Source organism: Vipera berus, assembly GCF_964194415.1.
Source record: "Vipera berus genome assembly, chromosome: 3".
In the NCBI taxonomy this organism is placed as follows: Eukaryota; Metazoa; Chordata; class Lepidosauria; order Squamata; family Viperidae; genus Vipera; species Vipera berus.
The window spans coordinates 207594659-207617737 of NC_138204.1; the positions used below are offsets into that span (position 1 = coordinate 207594659).

At 41.5% G+C, this 23079-nt stretch overlaps 1 protein-coding gene across 1 annotated transcript in view; it reads right to left on the bottom strand.

Annotated features, from left to right (window-relative positions):
- DNAAF11 (dynein axonemal assembly factor 11) overlaps positions 1 to 23079 on the bottom strand; it is a gene marked incomplete at its 3' end in the record, with an annotated part of 45024 nt that overhangs the window by 20372 nt on the left and 1573 nt on the right. The window contains exons 2-10 of the mRNA XM_081323310.1: positions 21902 to 22069; positions 20641 to 20718; positions 19398 to 19570; positions 16647 to 16888; positions 13057 to 13242; positions 12179 to 12256; positions 6984 to 7049; positions 6665 to 6734; positions 1947 to 2042 (exon numbers count right to left, since the gene is read on the bottom strand). Of these exons, the coding sequence (XP_081179436.1) occupies positions 1947 to 2042; positions 6665 to 6734; positions 6984 to 7049; positions 12179 to 12256; positions 13057 to 13242; positions 16647 to 16888; positions 19398 to 19570; positions 20641 to 20718; positions 21902 to 22069 (1157 nt within the window). The remainder of the gene's footprint in view (positions 1 to 1946; positions 2043 to 6664; positions 6735 to 6983; positions 7050 to 12178; positions 12257 to 13056; positions 13243 to 16646; positions 16889 to 19397; positions 19571 to 20640; positions 20719 to 21901; positions 22070 to 23079) is intronic.

Below are 23079 nucleotides of genomic sequence, written 5' to 3' on the forward strand. Positions count from 1 at the left end.
TCGCTACTATCTCTCTCGTTCCTTGGCTTTTTCTCTAGAAGCAAGACTGGGCTAAAAATAATAATTTAGAACTGCAAGTCACCCAGATTCACTTGGTTGAGTTGGGCGGCTATAAAAATTGAATGAATGAATGAATGAATGAATGAATGATGTCTATATTCAAAATCTCGTCCTTGTTAAAATTCTGCTGATTTCACAATGCAGCCTCGCTGCCTACTGTATGTTTTTTTCCCCATTTTAGCATCATCCCTTTTGAACACAGCTATTTTTGTCTAATATTTAAGGTACAGGGCTAGAAACCAGGAGACTGTGAGTTCTAGTCCTACCTTAGGCATGAACGCTGATTGGATGCCTTTGGGCCAATCACCAGGAGACTATAAATTCTAATCCCACTTTAGGCATGAAAGCTGATTGGATGACTTTGGGCTGGAAACAACTTGCCTCCAGAAGCTGTGAATGCTCCAACACTGGAGGTTTTTAAGAAGAGACTGGACAGCCATTTGTCTGAAATGGTATAGGGTTTCCTGCCTGAGCAGGGGGTTGGACTAGAAGACCTCCAAGGTCCCTTCCAACTCTGTTGTTCTGTTATTTTTAGGAATGAAAGCCGGCTGGGTGACTCTGGGCTAGTCGTGCTCTCTCAGCCCAACCCACCTCACAGGGTTTTTGTTGTGGGGAAAATAGGAGAAGGAAGGAATATTAGGTATGTTCACCACCTTGAGTTACTTATAAAGTAATAAACATGGGATAAAAACCTAATAATAAATAAATAAATGACATAACTCTAAATTCAACTGTACGTTCAACAAGATTCTAGTCAAGAATGGGATCCTAAGAAAGTAGAAGAAAATTCCGGTGTGCTAAAGGAGAACTTCTAGTTGGCCATACATGGTCCTTAAAACACTTTTTCAAATGAATAAGCAGAAAAAACGGTATTGACAATTTCTTCCCTGTAATTCATCAATGATTTCCCAAAGGTAGACCTTCTGAGGGTATAAATGCTAATGAAAACGCTCCATGAGACTTGCTTCATCACAACGCGTTCCCTTGGGATTTTTGGCCTATTTTCTGGATGGAAAATAATATACACATCCCATGATAATGTAGGGGAAAAAATGGAATAAGCTTCCTCCTAAAGATGAAAAGCCAGAATATAAATCAACTGGGATTAATATTCAATTGTCAGGGGGAAAAAATCTTCAAAATCTCTGCAAAGGATGCTAAAGTGCTCACACCGATTTGCCAGAGTGGTTCTTCTGAAACTAATAGGGATGGATTTTAAATGAAATTTGTTTTGGAGAAGCGGGATGTTGCTCAAAAGAATAAAATTCAGGCAGGATTCCAGCCATTGATGAGGCTGCAAACCTGTCACTGCAGATGCACTGCTTGAATTAATGAGGGACCCAGCAAGACAAGACAGATGGCGAAAACTTGAAGGAAGTTGGCTACATACAACTTGGATAAGGAATCACATTTCAGAACAAATTCAGAAAAAGGGAGGGAGGGAGGGAGGGAGGGAGAAAGGATGGAAGCAAAGAGGTGGGAGGGAGGGAGGGGTAAGAAAAGGAAAGGAGATGGGTGGGTGAAGGAAGGAAAGGAAGGACGGAAGGAGATGGGAGGGAGGGGTAAGAGAAGGAAGGGAGATGGGTGGGGGAAGGAAGGAAAGGAAGGACGGAAGGAGATGGGAGGGAGGGGTAAGAGAAGGAAGGGAGATGGGTGGGGGAAGGAAGGAAGGAAGGAAGGAAGGAAGGAAGGAAGGAAGGAAGGAAGGAAGGAAGGAAGGAAGGAAGGAAGGAAGGAGATGGAGGGGAGGGAGGGATAGGAGAAGGAAGGGAAGGAAGAAGAAAGAGAGAGGGAGGGAGGGAGGGCGGGCAGCAAAGGAGGATATTTGTGCAAATAGGTCAAAGTTGAAACTGCACTTTAATATCTCTGTTCAATCTTTGCCCCACCTTTGGCATGCTGATAACCAAATGTCCAGTAGTCTGAGATCTTTTAGCAGTGCTGCTATCTGGCTTTACTTCTTCGGGTAGCACAAGTTGAAATGCCTTTTTTTTAAAAACAAAAAAAACACACAACACCAACAAATATTAGCCTTTGAGGTAGCTCAGACCGGAAGCACAACCACGAGCACTAACTCTGTCATAAGGTTGCGTTAGTAGACTCTTGCAAGTTTGAAAGTACCCCTCCCATTTTATTTTATTTTATTTTTACTCTCCTGAAAATTAGAGGGGCTCCCTTCTGAGACGCTTTCTCCATTTCCCCCCCCCGCCCCCCAATTCTTTAGACTGAGTTTTCATTTATTGGACCATTCTCCAGGCCTCAGCTCTTCTTCCTCTCTCCCAAGGCCGGTCCCACAGACCATTACAACAAACTATGCCATTTGATGCAGAAATAATCCAAACACTTCAGCTGGCTAAGCTTAATTTGGAGAGGTTATGATGACGATGCAACGTATCAAGGCCAGGTGGATGGACTCGGTTACAGCAGCAGTCGCTTTTTGTTGTTGTTCGGTCAGTAAACCATGTCCCCACTCTTCGCAACTCCGTGGATCACAGCACGCCAGGCCCTCCGGTCCTCCACTGCCTCTCGGGAGTCTGACCAAATTCACGTTCGTTGCATCAAAGACGCTGTCTAGCCATCTTCTCCTCTGCCGTCCCTTTCTCCTTTTGCCTTCAATCTTTCCCAACGATCAGGGTCTTCTCTAATGAAATCTTTTCTCCTCATTTGGTGGCCAAAGTTTTTCAGCTTCAGTTTCAACTCTCTGTCCTTCCGAAGAGCAGTCAGGGTTGACTTCCTTTAGGATTGACTGACTGACTACCCTTCCTTCCTTCCTTCCTTCCTTCCTTCCTTCCTTCCTTCCTGCCTGCCTGCCTGCCTGCCTTCCTTCCTTCCTGCCTGCCTGCCTGCCTGCCTGCCTGCCTGCCTTCCTTCCTTCCTTCCTTCCTTCCTTCCTTCCTTCCTTCCTTCCTTCCTTCCTTCCTTCCTTCCTTCCTTCCTTCCTTCCTTCCTTCCTTGGAAAGCATCAATTCTTCAGCACTCAGCCTTCCTTATGGCCATTTCTGACAGCCATATAAGTTACTCACAGCTACTGGGCAAACCACAGCATTACTGGAAGATCTGAAGGTCCAGACTGAGGCAGAGTATTTAGAGACAATCTGTCGGAGGTGTTGCTGACATTCCATACTAACTTAATGACATGTATCACTCGCTCAATCAACAAATGAATAAAAAAAGTCTGCGATCTAGATAAATAATTAATAATATGAATAACGTGATTTTAATCCAAGAGGATTTCTGGAATTACTGCTCTCTGATGACATATCTTAATGCTATTTTAATCAGGTGATTTGCACCTTAAAGAATTTTAATTTACACCCTAATTAGAATATCTATGTGCATGTGGGGAAGAGAAAGAGATGCAGATACATTAGCAAAATCAGACAGACCTGCAACCACACTGATTAGTATTTCTTCTGTATTGTCACTGAAAAGTGTGACTATTCTATTCTAAATGTTACAATGTGATGCTTAAAAGGCTAGGTTACAAGAAGACTAATTATGTTAGTCCATCTTAGTTGAAAAAATATATGATATGGACATGTCCATAAAATCACCAGGAGAAGGAGAAGAAACTTCACTTTTCGTTTTTGTTCTATCATTTATCTACCCATCCATCATCTATCTATGTATCTATCTGTCTGTCCGTCCGTCCATCCATCCATATCTATTATATATACAGTATATATATATATATAGAGAGAAAGATAGATAGATAGATAGATAGATAGATAGATAGATAGATATAGATAGATATAGATATAGATATAATAGATATAGATATAATATATATATATATATATATATATATATATATATATATATATATATATATATATATATATATATATATATATATATATATCCATCCATCCATCCATCTCTATCTCTATCTCTATCTCTATCTCTATCTCTATCTCTATCTCTATCTCTCTATCTATCTATCTGTCTGTCTGTCTGTCTATCTGTCTATCTATCTATCTATCTATCTATCTATCTATCTATCTATCTATCTATCTATCTCTAATCCATCCATCTCTATCTATCTATCTATCTATCTATCTATCTATCTATCTATCTATCTATCTATCTATCTATCTATCTATCTATCTCTATCTATCTATCTATCTATCTATCTATCTATCTATCTCTAATCCATCCATCCATCCATATCTATCTATCATCTATCTATCTATCTATCTATCTATCTATCTATCTATCTATCTATCTATCTATCTATCTATCTATCTATCTATCTATCTATCTATCTATCTATCTCTATATATCATCTATCTATCTATCTATCCATCCATCCATCCATCCATCCATCCATCCATCCATCCATCTATATCTGTCTATCTATCTATCATCTATCTATCTATCTATCTATCTATCTATCTATCTATCTATCTATCTATCTATCTATCTATCTATCTATCCATATCTGTCTGTCTGTCTGTCTGTCTATCTATCATAGTTGCCCATCTCTCCATAGGTGACTCTGGACAGTGCATAATGAGTAAAGCCTCATATACAAACTTCAGATATAGAAAATATATACAAATCACGTTAACAGTAAATATTATTCAACAGAGACACAAGCCTTAGGCGAAGGGGGGGGGATAATAATAGCCAGCTCAGCGATGGAGCTCTCTAAGCACATCTTTGGTTCCTTGTAGAGCCTCAGGCCCATTAACCTACCTAACAAGGTCTTGAGGGCCTTCCGGCATGTGCAAAGGGATGGAGCTAACCTCATTTTGGAGGGGAGAATGCTCCCTAGGGCAGGGACCAGAGCACAGAAGGCATGACTCCTGGGACCTACTAAATGTAGGTCTCTAGCTAATGCTTTCTCTGGCAGATCTAGCAGGGTATGATGATTAACTAGAGAGAGAGCAGATAGCCCGGTTTCAGGCCATGAAGGGCTTCATAGCTCAAAACCAGCACTTTGAATTGTACTCGGAAGCAAACTGGCAACCAATGCAGCTTGTGGAACAGAGGTGTAATAGGTGCTGCTCCAGGAACTCATTTAACTCACAGTCTTCCAATATCTCAGGGGCTGCCCCAAAGAAGAGGGAGTCAAGCTATTCTCCAAAGCGCCTGAAGGCAGGACAAGAAGCAACGGATGGAAACTGAGGAGAAGCAACCTGGAACTAAGGAGAAACTTCCTGACAGTGAGAACAATTAACCAGTGGAACAACCTGCCTCCAGAAGCGGTAAATGCTCCAACACTGGAAGTTTTTAAGAAGAGACTGGACAGCCATTTGTCCGAAATGGTATAGGGTTTCCTGCTTGAGCAGGGGGTTGGGCTAGATGACCTCCAAGGTCCCTTCCAACTCTATTATTATTATTATTATTATTATTATTATTATTATTATTATTATTATTATTATTATTATTATTATTATTATTATTATTATTATTATTAAACTGCCCAGGCTGCTGCATTACCAGCTAAAATGTTAAGATACCCTTTAAGGGCAGTCCTATGGAGAACTCGCTGCAGTAGTCCAATCAGGAAATGACTAGGTTCACCCCCCTCCTCAAGAAGCCATTGGTGGATCCTACTGTCCTGGATCCTAATTTTCTTCAGATGCCTCCTTTTTCAGACAGATAGCAATAGCACTTAAGACTTATATACTGCCTCGCAGTGCTTTGCAGCCCTCTCTAAGCGGTTTACAGAGTCAGCCTATGGCCCCCAACAATCTGGGTCCTCGTTTTACCCACCTCGGAAGGATGATAGGCCGAATCAACCTTGAACTGCCAAACTGCTGGCAGCCGGGAGTCAGCAGAATTAGCCGGCACTACTGCATTCTAACCTCTGCGCCACCAGGGCTCCTGGGGGTTCGTGGTTGTGTGGCTGTGCAGCAGTTTCGGAGGACCTTGTAACCGTTGCAAATTTCCTTCCCTGTTTAGCTGCGAGCTGCCCCCTACTTTGAATGCAGCTTTGCCTCCTCTGTCCATCAGTTCTGCCCTGCCTGACCGCCTCCAAAGTGCTCGGACCACAACACAACACTCGTAGGTCTCACACAATGCCGATCAGGAAGAGTCGGAAACTCGCAGAAGGCGCTAGGAAGGGAAAGGCTATTGTATACGATAACAGAATGACAGAATAACAGGGTTGGAAGGGACCTTGGAGGTCATCTAGTCCAACCCCCTGCTCAAGCAGGAGACCCCCTATACCATTCCAGACAAGTGGCTGTCCGGTCTCTTCTTAAAAGCCTCCAGTGATGCAGGCTTTTATTCATATGTTTTCGCCTCCAGTCCCCTAATCGTCTTCGTTGCTCTTCTCTGCACTCTTTCTAGAGTCTCAGTATCTTTTTTTAATATCACGGGGACCAAAACCTGGATGCAAAACTGGACACTAAGGTTTATAAAGCAGTATTAATACTTCAAGTGATCTCGATTCTACCCCTCTGGTCATGCAGCCTAGGACGGCGTTGGCATGATCGCCTCGCTGCCTCTTCAGTGTCTCTCTTACAACCAAGCAGGATCAGAATGACAGTGCTGGCCTCCTTATGGGAAGCCAACATCATAAAGACAAAACAAATCCAAATGAAATAGGCTTTGGGGAAAAAAAAGACTCAAAGCAATAATGACAAATAATACGAACCTTTCCTTTGACCGTTACCCGGACATAAGTAGGCTGCACATCCACGTTAAGGAAGGAGATGTCCAAATGTCTGAAAGAGAAGAGTGGAGATCGTTTAGCTTAGCATCTCTCTGTTCCCTGAGCTCTCATGAAAAGCAGAGTGATGGACATGGACATAGTTCAAAAGATGGTGTGCAACCTGCATCCAATACCACCTTTTATTTAATGCAATTTTTTTCCCTTTTTCCCTCTTCAGGCTGTGAACGAAAAGCCAAATATAAAATCAACAGCCTCCCTAAACAATCTCAGAAAAAGAGCCCATAAAACAAACCCTTCTGACCTGTAAATGGCAAGATCCAAAACGAACCGGTTATTTTCGTCATCTTCTTCCAGGGAGAAGGGAAGCCTAGCAAATAATAGCAAGCAAGATTTGGGCATTACAGACCGGACTGGATGAAGGGCAGAGTCAAAACTTCCATTGATTGTTGTTTTGTATTCAAGAGGTGACAATATAGCAGTTAGCAAGATACACATCCTTCCCCAAGTAGGTTTGCAAAAATCTAAAAACCTGATAATGTTCGAAGTCCGGGACTGTTTTTAAGTTGAAACATGATGGGATAAATGACATAAGGTCCATGTAATTCAAAGCTACACATTTGTGCTGAAAGAGAGACATCTACTGGCCAAAAAAACCCTAATTAAGTTAACATTAAATGAAAAACTAATTATTATCCATGCACATTATCATTCTCTCTCCCTTTCTATGTCTCTCTGCGTGTGTGTTAGTTTCCAGACAAAAGCTGTGTTGTCTTACATCACCAACCTACCAGGGAGGAAATTTAAGAGTTCCTATTTAAAAAAACAAAAAACAAAAAACGTAATGATCCATTTCAATTTTCAGAATTTACCTTATTCCTTTAAATAGCTAAGAAAAACACTTTGGACGTAACAAATAAATACATTTTTTTCCCTCACACTAATTTACCCTCATTTTCCACTTATTTGATTGGTGGGTTTCCTCTTGTGGCTCTGGTGTTTTAACACGTATTTAAATCTTTTATTTCTAATTCGGGAGGAGCAACTGTTTCAAACTGATGATAGATAGCCTTGCAGCTCCTGTTTCCCTTCTGAAAGCCTTGGAAATTACAACGTGAAATCAAGATTCGGTGCTTCACACCAAAATCTGTCTCGGTACAAATCCATTCACAGTTTCTATCCATTAAAAATGTCCATCTCACGCTGCCGGTGACATTTTCACAAGTATCACTAGCAGCCCGCCCCCCCCCCCACTCGGAGGTGCAGGAGGCTGAATTGAGGCCTCCCTCCCAAACGGTGCTTATCCCTGTATTAACAAAAGACAACTCTATTGACAATTCAAATTGCTGGAGCTCTATAGAGCTCCCTCAGCCGTGTTCTCAGTTGTCACAAGTGTAATTCCCATCCATTGTTCTGTTCCAGCCCTGTTTGTGTGACAGGGACAACCCCTTTTTCCTTTTGACAAATTAATAGGCTGGAAAAAACCCAACCCAAATTTACGGTTCCAAAATGATAAAGTCTTTCAAACAAAAAAAGCAGCAGAATATTTTCTTCAATAAATGATTCAAAACATCAAACGAGAGTCAACAAACAAGAGTCAAACAGATTAGCAAGAACAGACCAGGATTCTCTTTGAATGTCTACAAACGGTTGCCTTCAGCAACCAGCATTGCCTTCAGCAACCAGCACCGCCCTCACCTTCCCCTTTTATTATCTGTCCCAAGGTGTGGCTTCTCAATGCCTTCTCCTCCTTTCACTGAGTTGCCTCATTGATTTTCTCTGCTCTACTCTGCTGGATTGCCTTCTGCTTCTAGCGTCTCTGAACAGATTCAGCTGTGACTCCTCTGAGTCCGACACCTCCTCCTCACACAGCTGAGCCTCATGCGGAACACAACTGGAAGGGCCAGGCTGAGAGTCCTGCAGTGCATCAGAGCCTCCCTCTGACACTGAAGGCTCTTCAAACCCCTCCTCCTCCTCCTCCTCCTCCTCAGATTCCTCAGACTCAGCTGCTGGGAGCACAGGCTGACACTGAATCACAACATCCGTCAACATAAAGTTTTGAGCCATTACAGACTCGTTTGTCTTCCCCAGCTCTATTTTGTGCAACTGTCACTTTATTGTTTTTCTCCAGCACGGTGTAGAGTTGTTGATAAAATGCTCGGTTTCCTGAGATATCCTGCAGACAGACAGCAATGTCTCTTTTCCTGTTGCTATTCGTCATTTCACACATTGAGAAGTTGTCCTCATTTCCTGAAATGGCGTTGAAGTTGGTGCTGTATTTTAGCACTGTGCAACAGCTCGGATTCAAAAGGCGACCTGCAATTCCGAGGGCACACGGATGTGTACACGTGACGCTCGCTGGAAAGACTTTACTGTGTCCTTTTCCCCCTTCTTTTGCAATAGCTTCCCTTTGCAGCTGTCACATAACCACAGGAAAAGGCAATACCTGCTTTAAGGCACTCCTGACTGACCCCATGTGGGCATCCATCAGGTTAATCTGAGGCACCGCCTTGCTGCAATGGGGTGGGCCTGCCCCACTCATGCTGGCAGAAGACGCTGTTGGTCAAAGTATTTCAGCTAGTGGGATCAAGGAGAAGAGCCTTCTCTGCCGTGGCCCCTGCTCTCTGGAATATTCTCCTTCTGGGCAAAATCTTTCTGCAGAGACATTTTGCTTGATTTGCCTCTTATATCTACAACAACATTTTGCAGGTCTACGGAAAGACCCTTTGATTCAATGGACCATATTGATCGGGAAAGGTGTTTGGCAAAAGAAGAGGGCTAAAGTGAGAATTGAGAAATTAGATGATGGGATGTATCAGAGGGAATATTTAAAAATTAAACATCTGTTTGAAGACGGTTGAAAAAACCAGAAAGAGTTTGGATATAAATGAATTTTAGCTTAAAAGGGGTGAAACCCCCAAGTAATATAGTATTTTTTTTCTTTTTAATTTCTTTCTTTTTTACTTTGTTTTTTGATATGAGACATATAAAAATGTTTGGGATGGTTAATATAAAGGAAATGTTTTGGATATTTAAATGTAATTGACTTTAAGAAAACTCCAACAGATAATTTTTTTAAAAAATGTTTTGAATAGAGTTAAAAGCAAGGCTTTTTTTGTCATAGAACGCTCAGAACGGAGTTCCGGCACCTTTTTTGGATGGAAACTTGTAGAGTAGGCAAGGCAGGTTGTATGACATGTGAGTTCCGGCACCTTTTTCTTTTACAAAAAAAGCACTGGTTAAAAGATTAGACCAAGGGTATTCAAACTCGGCCCTTTTATGACTCATGGACTTCAACTCCCAGAATTCCTCAGCCAGGCACTCTGGCTCAGGAATTCTGGGAGTTGAAGTCCATGAGTCATAAAAGGGCCAAGTTTGAAGACCCCTGGATTAGACGATCTGATTTATTAGATGGAACATCAAAAGATTAAACGTACGTTTAGTTGTGGTTAAAAAGAACAGAAAAATTTTGGAAATAAAAAAATAATAATGGAATATTCTCCTTCTGAACTTGAGGTCAGTCCCCACACTCCTTGCCTTCTGGAAGAGCCTTAAAATCTGGCTCTGCCAATTGGCTGGAGGTCCCGGTGGAGTTGCACTATGCTGGAGGGGGAGCTGAGTGAGAGGCAAAAGTCCCTCCCCATATTGTCCATGCTCTTGGTTTTAACCTTTTATTTAACTGTTTTTAATTTTAATGTTTTTTGTGTTTTTATATCTATGGCAGGGGTGTCAAACTCAATTTCATTGAGGGCCACATCAGCATTGCGGTTCCCCTCAGGGGGCCAGATGGGTGTGGCCTGGGTGGGCATGGCCTACTGGGTGGGCGTGGCTAAAGTGCGTATGGCCTACTGGGTGGGCGTGGCCAGCTCTACATCGTTCGCATCAAGGGTGCCTATGGGGGCCTGGGCAGGAATGGGACAGATCTGAGGGTCTCTGGCAGGAGGGTCTCTGGACCAGGGCCAAGGCAGTGGGGGCCGTTCCCTCACTGTTTCCAGGATGGCTTCGCAGGCCGCATGAAACCACTTTGCGGGCTGGATCTGGAAGAATGTGGTGGCCTAGTGGAGAAAATGCTCGCCTTCCATTCAGAAGGTTGAGAGTTCAATCCTAGGTAGTGGCAGATATTTCTCTCCTAGGGTATAAAGAAAAAAATGTCTGCTGTGAACTCTGCATAGGCATTAGGAAGGGCATCCAGCCAGTAAATGCTCAGCTCCATCCCATCTCCCCCAACTCTACCTTGAATTAAGGGATTATTGGGCTCCAAAAAGGGAGATATCTATGTTGTTGTTAGTTGTGAAGTCGTGTCCGACCCATCGCGACCCCATGGACAACGTTCCTCCAGGCCTTCCTGTCCTCTACCATCTTATGGAGTCCGTTTAAGCTCACGCCTCCTGCTTCAGTGACTCCATCCAGCCACCTCATTCTCTGTCGTCCACTTCTTCTCTTGCCCTCAACCTTTCCCAGCATTAGGCTCTTCTCCAGTGAGTCCTTCCTTCTCATTAGGTGGCCAAAGTATTGGAGTTTCAACTTCAGGATCTGGCCTTCTAAAGAGCAGTCAAGGTTGATCTCCTCTAGGACTGACCGGTTTGATCGCCTTGCAGTCCAAGGAACTCGCAGGAGTCTTCTCCAGTACCATAGTTCAAAGGCTTCAATTCTTTGGCGCTCAGCCTTTCTTATGGTCCAGCTTTCACTGCCATACATTGCAACTGGGAAGACCATAGCCTTGACTATACGCACTTTTGTTGGCAGGGTGATGTCTCTGCTTTTTAGTGTGCTGTCTAGATTTGCCATAGCTTTCCTCCCCAGGAGCAAGCATTTTTTAATTTCTTAGCTGCAATCTGCGGTGATCTTGGAACCCAGGAAAATAATATCTGTTACTACCTCCATTTCTTCCCAAAGAGATATCTATGGTTTTATACTATTGTAAGCCATACAGTCACTTGACCCAGTGAAATAGGCGGCATATAAATTTAATAAACAAGTAAGTAAATACATCTACATATGATGTTAATCACCTTTTCCCCTTTGAATCCAGATTACTTCACAGGCCTTTTAGTTTTAATAATTAATTTGGGCCATATGAAAAACAGAGTGGAGGGCAGCAACATTTATCTAATTTGAATTTTAAGGAAAAGAGAAGCCTATGTGTGGAGTTCAATAGCACCCAGGGCTGAGTGCCACAATCAAGGGAGTGGTCAAGGGCATCTCATCAAGGTGGACCAGGGTACGTCCTCAAAGTCCTGCCTCTTGAACCTGTGTGAAAATTTGTCACACATATACAAGAGGGTTAAGGCTTTGATCATACATCTTGGCATTTTGGGCTTCTGTTCCCACAGGACAGATTCTGAAACAAAGGGCCGATATCTAAACTTGGGGAGAAAATTGGGAAAAAAATGTTTTCCTCCTCATTTAGCTTATGAAAAGAAGTGGGTCGCCTGCCCTTTATTTAACCAATCTGAGTGCTCAAAATGGTTCATGAATTGCTTATCTCTTTTTACATACTTGGCTTCATTTACGTTTAAAACTCTTCCTTCTGGGGTGATCAAAGTCCTCGGAGGTTTCTCTTTGTTTCCTTGTTCTCTGTTAAAAAATAATAAAAAAATGGGTTGTTTTTTTTTTTGATACACTTTGTGCTTTTATTCCTTCCACAAGGTAGCAAAGACAGCAGCAGAAAGATGACAAAGCCTTCAATTTTAAGACACACAAAAAATCCCATTTGCTTTAATGTATTGAAAGAATGCTGATGTGATGGCGTATTTTAGGAAAGCAAATCAAGTACGATCAACACAAGGGTAATGGCTCCTTCAGCTTATTTGATCCTTGGGTAGCAAATTCGTATCTCATTCCTATCTGTTTCCTTGTCTCTTATTAGCTTATTTCTAAAATAATCAGCCTGTTTGAGATCTTCGTTTTTTTACAATATTCAGGTTATCATGATAAACATAATAAAATATAATCGGCAAACCTTGCTCTACGGATGCTGTTGTTATGAAGGTCCCCTGATTGATCCTAATGTTACTGGACAATTGGAAAACAATGGCCTCCACAAATGGTATGTTTCTGCTTTTTTAAAAATCTTTAATGAAATCATAATATTGATGAAACTGAACTCTGGTCCTTAACAGAACTGGAGCTAAACTAAGGCTTAGTAGGTTATTATGAATCTAGTCAACTGCAGTGTGTTCACCAAACCACAACTGAACAACTTAGTACAAGCTACCAATTCAGTCATTAACGGCAGCCATTTTAGATAAGGCTTCGGGCGATGTGGCTTTGCAGCACTTTACAGTCTCTCATGAAATAAACATTAAAGTAAGACATTGGATTAGATCTGTCTGTCTTGTCTGTCTGTCTATGTCATATATAGAAATTATGCATACTTATTTTCTCTTTCTTTCCTTTTCTCTTCAAGATACTGGTGAATTTCTAGCCTAGCCTCTGGGGTGTGAGGCACAGGTTCATCCCAAAAGTCACGGTCTTCATCCTCGTCCTCCAGTATTAATTTACGAAATTCATCTCCTTCTTCAGAATTCCGGTGGTTCACTGCTCCTTCTACAGAGTAGTAGCTGGAAAGTAACGTGCAAAAAAATAAATAAATCTTGGGACACTTATTTATCCACTTCAAATTCTGCTCTCCAGCCACATATCTGGACCTGTTGGAGAGCAGCCCTCTGACCCTAACCCTACGGGTTCCATTTGAATGAATCAGGAATTAAGTCTGTTGCAAAGCAAAGCATCAATTTCCAGCATGACTTCTGTTTGCAAGAATGACTCTGGACTCTACAAATAATGTCCTAATAAAACAAAACAAAGCATCTGGGTGCTTTGTTTGGAAGTGGGCCTCCTTGCCCAGAAACTGTGCAGCAGGAAGGCAAAGTTGAGCTACAGTGATGGTGGTGGCTACGTTCTAGCCAAGACGGTGGTGGCTAAGTTCTAGACATGACACTGTAGCCATTAGCTATGGTGATGGTGGTGGCTAAGTTCTAGACATGACACCGTAGCCACGAGCTACGGTGATGGTGGTGGCTAAGTTCTAGCCATGAAACTGTAGCCATGAGCTACGGTGATGGTGGTGGCTAAGTTCTAGACATGACACTGTAGCCATGAGCTACGGTGATGGTGGTGGCTAGGTTCTAGCCATGAAACTGTAGCCATGAGCTACAGTGATGTCTGTGGCTAAGTTCTAACCATGACAGAAGAGAACATTTTCTTTCATTCAACCTGAGCCATTTTTCTGATGGCTCAGACATCTCCATATCAGCTATCCTGACAGAGGGCTTGCAACCGGCTTCCAAAATTCCAAATTATCTCCCAAGTGCAAAAACGTAAGGCCATATACAAGCAAGAGCTTATTATAATACAGGTGGTCCAACAGTTCATTTACTGATCATTCGAAGTTACAACATCCTTGAAAAAAGTGACTTATGACCGTTTTTCACACTTGCGATCCCCAGGGTCACGCGATCCAAATTTGGATACTTGGCAAGTGGTTCGTATTTATGACAGCTTGCAGTGTCCCGGGGATCATGTGATCACAGACAAAGATTTTTCCGCGGACCGAAGGGGGCATAGATTTGTGTGTTTCCTGCATCCTGTGGATGGGGCTTTCTTTGTTTATGTGGACCAGTTGCTGGCATGCCGCGGCCCGGTACTGGTCCACAGTCTGGGATTTGGGGACTCCTGAATTAAGGAATGCAGGTTGGAAGGTGTGTAGGAGATGTGCCTACAGTAGTGGCCAAAATTGTGGAAACCTTTTGGGAAAAGTGTACAGTATGCCACCTTTGGTTAAGTTTCCACCAATTTTTCTTCTAATTTCTTTATAACTGTAGCCTTGTTCACTTAATAATACTATTTTACATCGCTTTCTGGGCGACTAGTCAACTCTTTGCACCATTACTTTAATTTTATTACGTTTTACAAGCAACGAAAGAACACACAAAAAACCCAACCCACTTGATAGCGATCACCTAACACAGGGGTAGGGAACCTCGGCTCTTTTATGACTCATGGACTTCAACTCCCAGAATTCCTGAGTCAGCTATGCTGACTCAGGAATTCTGGGAGTTGAAGTCCATGAGTCATAAAAGAGCAGAGGTTGCCTACTCCTGACCTAACACACTGACAAATATCCTCCTCTCAGCTTCAATACACTACATCAATAACTGAAATCCTACTGTGATCTGATTGGCTCATTGCCGAAACAAGATGACATCCGATTGGCTCTCTAAACACCCATGCTCATTGGCTACAATCAGATGAAGGAAAGCTACCTGATATCAAACCTAAGCAAGTTGTGCTTCCTTTTTCTGGTTATTTGGCTATAACTTTTCACACAATACAGTACAGATAATTGAAGAAAACTTTCTTGCATTACATTCTTGATTAAATTATCTTGCCACTGATGTATAATTTTATGGTACTACTCGGGGGGGGGGGGGAAAGTGGTGTTATTAGCCATGAAACCTCAAAAATACACTTTTCCCAAAAAAGGTTTTCCACAATTTTGGCCGCTACTGTATTCTGCCCTAGCATCCATCATTCTCCGACCGGAGATCAGGACGACCCTTACCCTGCTGATTTTTTCTAAGTCCTTCAATACCCGATTCTGTAGCCGGACGTGGCACCCTGAGCATGTGAAGGGATCCATTTCATAGTGGAGTTCCTCAGGGGTCGGTTCTCTCGCCCCTCCTGTTCAACATCTATATGAAGCCGCTGGGTGAGATCATTCGTGGTTTTGGGGTGGGGTATCATCAGTACGCTGATGATACCCGACTTTTTCTTTCCACCCCGAACCAACCCAGCGATGCCCTCGCCGTGATGTCCCGTTGTCTGGAGGCGGTTCAGGTCTGGATGGGGAGAAACAGGCTTCGTCTCAATCCCGCCAAGACTGAGTGGCTGTGCATATCGGCATCTCGGGCTAACCAGACTATTCCACCTCTAACGATGGGGGGTGAGGTGTTACCCCCCGTTGATAGGGCTCGCAACTTGGGCGTCCTCCTGGATTCACGACTCAATTTTGAAGGCCATATAGGAGCCGTGACCAGGGGGGCTTTTGCCCAGGTTCGCCTGGTGCGCCAGTTGCGACCCTATCTGGACCGAGATGCCCTACGCACAGTCACTCATGCGCTCGTGACCTCCCTGCAACGCTCTCTACATGGGGCTGCCCTTGAGGACCACTCGGAGGCTTCAGCTGGTGCAGAATGCGGCCGCGCGAGTTGTGATGGGGGTTTCCCGATACTCCCATGTAACACCTCTTCTCCGCGAGCTGGATTGGCTTCCGGTTGCCCTCCGGGTGAGATTCAAGGTGCTGGTGATGACCTATAAAGCCCTAAATGGCTTGGGTCTGGGATATCTGAGGGAACACCTGCTGCCGGCATCAAGCTCCCTTCGTCCAGTGCGCTCCCACAGGGAGGGTCTTCTCAGGGTACCGCTGGTAAGATTGCCGGTGGACAACACCCAGGGATAGGGCCTTCTCAGTGGGGGCGCCTGCCCTTTGGAACCAGCTGCCAGTGGAGCTTAGGACTGCCCCCGATCTTCGTTCATTCCGCCGGGACCTGAAGACCTGGCTCTTCGAGCTCTCTGGCCCAGGCTGAGAATTTTAATTTTAATTTTAATTTTAATTGGGGTTTTATTTGTTCAGGGACGGATATAATTTTTTTTAACTGTTTTTAACTTTTGTATTTTTTGTTTTAATCACCCTGTAAACCGCCCTGAGTCCTTCGGGAAAGGGCGGTATATAAATATAATAAATAAATAAATAAATAAATAAATAGTTAATTTAGTGTTCGTGAAGTATTTTAACTTTGCTATTTATTTTTTTAAATTTTGTTCACCACTCAGAATCGCTTGGTGAGACGAGTGGCCATACAAATTAAATAACTGAAAATTGAATAAAGAAGATAAAAATATATTTCTACACTCAAGTGTTTTGTTTTTTTTCCTGTCCCAGATGAACCAGAGAGGCACCTACAGGGGTGTCTTAACATCTGTGCGTGATTGTTTATCAGACCCCGGATGCTGTCCTTTCTTCTTCTTCTTCTCCTCCTTCCTTTCCTTCTGCTTTTCGAGCATCCGTCTTTCTGCCTCTTTTTTTTCTTCCTCTCTTTTCAGGAGATAGGTTTGTTCCTGCTCGTGGATTTTTCTTTCTACCGCAGGGTAGTTCTGTAAAGCTTGAATCCTTTCGGACCGTGTTATCTCTTTGCAATCCAAAAACTTTAAAAAGAAGGGGGGGAGAAGAGAGAGAGAATTATATTTCAATAAACTGCACAAAAAATCTATCCCTCTTTGTTTTTTTAACGAAATTATTCTTTTTTAAAAAATTGCATTTAAATGAATGAATTGATTAAACTCCAATTTCTTCTAGCTCAAATTATCATAAAATCACATGCGTTGCAAGGATGGAGAACTTTTTTTAAAAAATATTATGTGATAAAAGAGACAGGACCATGTTCGCTGATGGTTTGCATGTAAGCGTGAACGGCTTTTTGACACAATTTTAGGAATAAATTGTCAAGCAAATGCACCCTCCATGATTCCTTCCTTAGTTACAGATTCTTAAAAAGGTGTAGGAAAAATAAAAACTGAGATGTATTATTCTCAGGAGACACCCAAGCCTCTTTTTAATTCCATTTTTAGAGGAATTCTTTAGCTGGGGCCTACCAAAATTTAATGGTGAATCATCAAATCTTGAGACACGATTTCCCATTCCCAGAAAAAGACAAAATTCCTAAAACAATGTGAAAATATTGTTCCTACCTCCTTGCATGACATAACTGAATACAGATAGTCTTTGACTTACAACCTTTTGTTTAGTGATGGCTCCAAGTTACAACAGTGGTGAAAAAAGTGACATGTCCGTTTTCCACACTTGTGACCGTTGCAGCATCCTTGTGGTCACGTGATCAAAATTCAGCCGCTTGGCAACTGGCTCATGTTTATGACCGTTGCCGTGTCCCGGGGTCATGTGATCCCCTTTGGCAACCTTCTGACAAGCAAAGTCAATGGGGAAGCCAGATTCACTTAACAACCGTGTTACTAACTTCACAACTGCACCAATTCACTTAACAATTGTGGCAAGAAGGGTCGTAAAATGGAGACAAACTCACTTAATAACTGTCTCGCTTAGCGGCAGAATTTTTTTTATAAAGTTTTATTTTTTTTAACAGAATTCAATAGTAATCAATTCAACAAAACGTGTTGTCTGAGTATCTCATTCACTAATGCAAATTAAATAACTAATCCCTAAATTTTTTCTCTGTTGATAAAATAGGTCCCGAGTTTGAAAATGTTCCGTTTCTTCTTTTTCTTTCGACCTTAAAGTCAGTCTGTCCTGTTCCGCGCAGTCCGGTATTTTTTTTTAATTATTTCTTCTTCTGGTGGTGTTTCTTCATTCTTCTAGTATTGTGCAAATATAATTCTTGCCGCTGTTATCACATGTAAAATCAAGTATGCTTAGCAACAGAAATTTGAGGCTCAGTTGTGGTCGTAAGTCGAGGACTACCTGTATAATCCTACTGACGCTTCATCCTTTAATTCGAAAGTTGCCCAAACCTGCATGAACTTCTGCATATGCTAGCTGCCTCTCTCATTAGGAGTGTTTGTGGCTGGTAAGATCTGCAGGAGAGGAGCAATGGGTTGGAAGGCATGACAAGGTTTTCTCCTATTGTAATAATAAATAATAATAATAATAATAATAATAATAATAATAATAATAATAATAATAATAATAATAATAAGTAGTAGTAGTAGTAGTAGTAGTAGTAGTAGTAGTTGGATGGGACTTTGGAGGTCATCTAGTCCAACCCCCTGCTCAGGCAGGAAACCCTATACCATTTCAGACAAATGGCTGTCCAGTCTCTTCTTAAAAACTTCCAGTGTTGGAGCATTCACAGCTTCTGGAGGCAGGTTGTTCCACTGGTTAATTGTTCTAACTGTCAGGAAGTTTCTCCTGAGTCCTTCGGGAGAAGGGTGGTATACAAATAAAATTATTATTATTATTATTATTATTATTATTATTATTATTATTATTATTATTATTATTATTATTATTATTATTATTATTATTATTATTATTATCTTCCAGTGTTGGAGCATTCATGGCTTCTGGAGACAGATTGTTCCACTGATTAATTGTTCTCACCGTCAGGAAATTTCTCCTTAATTCTAGATTGCTTCCCTCCTTGATTAGTTTCCATCCGTTGCTTCTTGTCCTGCCTTCAGGCGCTTTGGAGAATAGCTTGACTCCCTCTTCTTTGTGGCAGCCCCTGAGATATTGGAAGGCTGCTATCATGTCACCCCTCCCCTTTCTCTTCATTAAACTATACATACCCAATTCCAGCAACCGTTCCTTTTATGTTTTAGCCTCCAGTCCCCTAATCATCTTTGTTGCTCTTCTCTGTACTCTTTCTAGAGTCTTGTTGACTTCAACTCCCAGAATTCCCCAGACTATACAATCCTATACATATCACAACTGCAATAAATCCTTTTAAGTAAAATGTAATAAATTCCCTAATAAAGGACCACAGCACAGTACGGGTTTGTTTTTTTCTTATTTGATGTTAACTTCCTGATTTTACTACTTTTTATAAAGTACTTATCTATATGTTTGCATAAGAGTGTTAAATTTCTCCCTTTGACGTAAAGGGGGGCTACTGTTGTTCAAATTTATTTATTTAAATTAAATTTTATTTTAATATAATCCATTCAATGTAATAAGACATACTCTGAGTTGTTGTAGGGTAGCAACCACAAACTGCCTATAGCCGTCAAAATCAGTGCAAGGATTTCCTATAAGGAAGAGCTCTTCAAGATGTACATTATTTTTCAGTATTTCGACACTAGACAATTCTCCAATGAAATTGGCTGTCAGGTCCAGCTTCTGCAGATCTTCACAACCTGTTTGAACATTAAATAGGGCTTTTGAAATAGAATGATCAACTCTACATTTAATTAACAGACACATCTATCTCAGAGTCATCATACTGACTCTCTTCCTTGTTCATCCTTTTCACGGAAGTAAATATCAGATGCTAAAAGGATGAGCAACATTAATTTAAAAATGATTAAAATTTGCTTCTCAAGTCATAAAACATTTTCTCATAAAGCAGGAGATGTAAATGTTTAAACATTTATAAGTGCAAAAACAGGAAAGTGATTTACAACTGTCAGATGTCAAGACAATAATGTAATTTTATATTACTTTTTAATTCTCCTTTATATTTCGTGACCTGCCTAGCATCCCTGCGGATTTGGATAGTCAGTGCATTTCATAAATTAATAATATGTGATCAGAAACAGCAGCTTCTTCCCATCCTGTTTTTTTATGCCTATGAAATCAAAAATATTTGTTTCTGAATTTAAACTATAATTATGCAGGATGCACACATTCATAGTATGCTGGTTAACTAGATGTGGACAGAATCACTGGGAGTCACACAACATATAAATTAAATATAGTATTATTGTTTGCTCAGTCAGCCAGATATTTAAACTGGATTTGGCATTTTTACCCAGCTATTGAGTCCTTCCCAAGGACCTGGGATATTATTACTATTATTGCTGCTCTGGGACTGCAAGTGGCCTCTTAAAACTTTGGGTTCACTCTCAAAATCGTCATAAAACTGTATACGGGGTTACCTTGGTACTCATTGTTAACTGGTTCCGGGAGTTGCAATGAATACCAAACAAATTTTTCCCATAAGGAATAATGTAGCAAGTCACAAGGCAGGTGACACTGACAATTCTAGATTGTGTGTCGAGTAGCAAACAAACAAGTACCAGGATGAAATGTTTGTGTCAAAATGCACTGAGTACCAAATGCAATGAGTTTCAAAGCAGTTGAGTAAGAAGGCACCAGTGTATCTGGATGTGACAGATAGAAAAATAAAGACACTGCCTTTTTTGCGAAACAGATGCGTATGTATTAAAAAGCATTGCCCAAAGAAACGTTCTTTGAAGAATCTTACCTTCCAAATTTTCAAATTTTTCAATGTTGTTTAAAGCCAGATTTAAATACTCAAGCTTTTTCAGTCGGCTCACATTTTCTGAAAGGTAATTATTACTTGTGTCAGTTTTGCAAGGATAGACTTAGCATTCCCAACGGTCCAGCAGTTAATCCTTTAAAAAAAAAAAAAGCATCCGAACAGAAATTGGATCCGGAAAAAAAGACGTTCTTAAAATACCAAAAAGATTACTTGAGCCAAATGATGAAATAACTGTGAATTAAATACACAGAATGTTTATGTTCGAAGAAGAGAAGCCCTGCATGAATTAAGGATCGTCTTATTCAAATGACATCTTACTCCACTGCAGGGATTTGGAGGATTAAGTTAAACGACTCAGTTCTTACTTTTGAAAAATCTAACGGATTGGTGACTGGATTAATTTGAACAAAACACTTGAGACTGTAACACCACTGAAGGCAAGAGAACAACCAGCAGCATGGTGGACAGACTCAATTACAGCAACGACAGATACACGTAGTGCCCAACTTATAGCCCTTCATATACTCCCCGTTTGAAGTTACAATGGCACTGAAAAAAGTGACTGATGACCAGTTCTCACGTTTATGACTATTGCATGGTCTCTTGATCAAAATTCAGATACTTGGCAACTGATTCCTATGGTGCTTGTAGTGTCCGGGGATCACGTGATCCCCTTTTGCAACCTTCTGACAAGCAAAGTCAATAGGGAAGCCAGATTCACTTAACCACCGTGTTACTAGTTTAACAATTGCAGTGATTCACTTCACAACTGTGGAAAGAAAGGTTGTAAAATGGGGCAAAACTCACTTAGCAACAGAAAAAATTGGACTACCTGTATAGTCCTAGAAGAGTTGGGGAGATGAAGACAGATCACCCTGGAGAAAGTTATGTGGACACTAAGCCAACACCAGCCTAAGGGCACATAATCAACCAATCATTCAATCAATGTGATGAACCAAAGGTTTTTAAGAGTCAACCAGGACTCTAAGAACTTAGGCTGCTTGCCTATCACGGTATAAGGCCTCCAGCCTTGAGCAGAGGGTTGGACTAGAAGACCACCGGGGTCCCTTCCAACCCTATGCTTCTATATTCTATGTCTGTATTATGGAGGCATTAGCAGTAAAGGCTTGGTTTATTTTCCCCATTTTTAAATTATTTTTCTTCCTTAAGTTATCCTTAAGGAGGTCATCCTTTTCATGGCCAAATCACTACAGCAATTCCCTTCGCAGACAAATATACAAACCAATTTTGGAGATCAAGTTGTTTTGCAGGTAGAGAATTTTTAAATTTCGGCACCATCTATCCAGATGTTCAATTTTCTCTATGTTCTGTTGATGCAGGGAAACTTCTTCCAAAGAGAACAGTTCACAGTTGTTATGCTCTGCCCGTTGTCTAACCAATTCCTCTGTGACTACGGTAAAAGACGTATTATAGGACAATCAGTTTTTTTTATAGAACAGACAGGGTGCAGACCATTCCTTGGAAAAAGACTACATTCATTCATTCATTCATTCATTCATTCATTCATTCATTCATTCATTCATTCATTCACATTCATTCAGATATATACAGGAGCTTCATTAAAAAAACCCCCAAAACTATAAGAATACAAATGTCTTCTTACATATGGCTCAAACAAATTAACTGTGTGTTTCGATTAGAGTTGCCTATCGTGTTCCCTCAAATGCATGCTGTTGAGAAATGGATCTTATCAGAGCAAAGGTTTTCCTTGGCAAATGAAGGATAAATGACCCAGAGGAATAATCTCACTCACATTTAAAAAGGCACTAATGAACTTTCAATACTTCATTATTTTACAATGAATACTTTTTATTCAGCCTTATATTCATCGATAAAAGAAAATGGCAGAAGGAGTGTAGAACAGCAGTCCCCAACCTTTTTGGCACCAGGGACTGATTTCATGGAAGAAAATTTTTACACAGATGGGGCGGGGGGGGGGAAGAGATGGTTTCGGTTTTGCTCGCTTACCTATTGCTCACCTCCAGCTGGGTGGCCCAGTTCTTAATGAGCCATGGTACCAGTCTGTGGCCTGGGGATTGGGGATCCCTGGCTTAGAGGGAAAATCTCCCACACCCAAAATATATAATGTTCATCCATCCCACTATACCCACAAAGGAAACGACTCAAAATGTGAAGTTTCAGCCAGATTCCTCTGTTATCCATGTTTCTTTGAAAGATTAAATGTAAAGGTAAAGGTTCCCCCTCACATGCGTGCTAGTCGTTTCCAACTCTAGGGGCCAGTGCTCATCTCCGTTTCAAAGCCGAAGAGCCAGCGCTTGTCCGAGGACGTCTCCGTGGTCATGTGGCCGGCATGACTAGATGCCAAAGGCGCACGGAACGCTGTTACCTTCCCATCATAGTGGTCCCTATTTTTCTACTAGCATTTTTATGTGCTTTTGA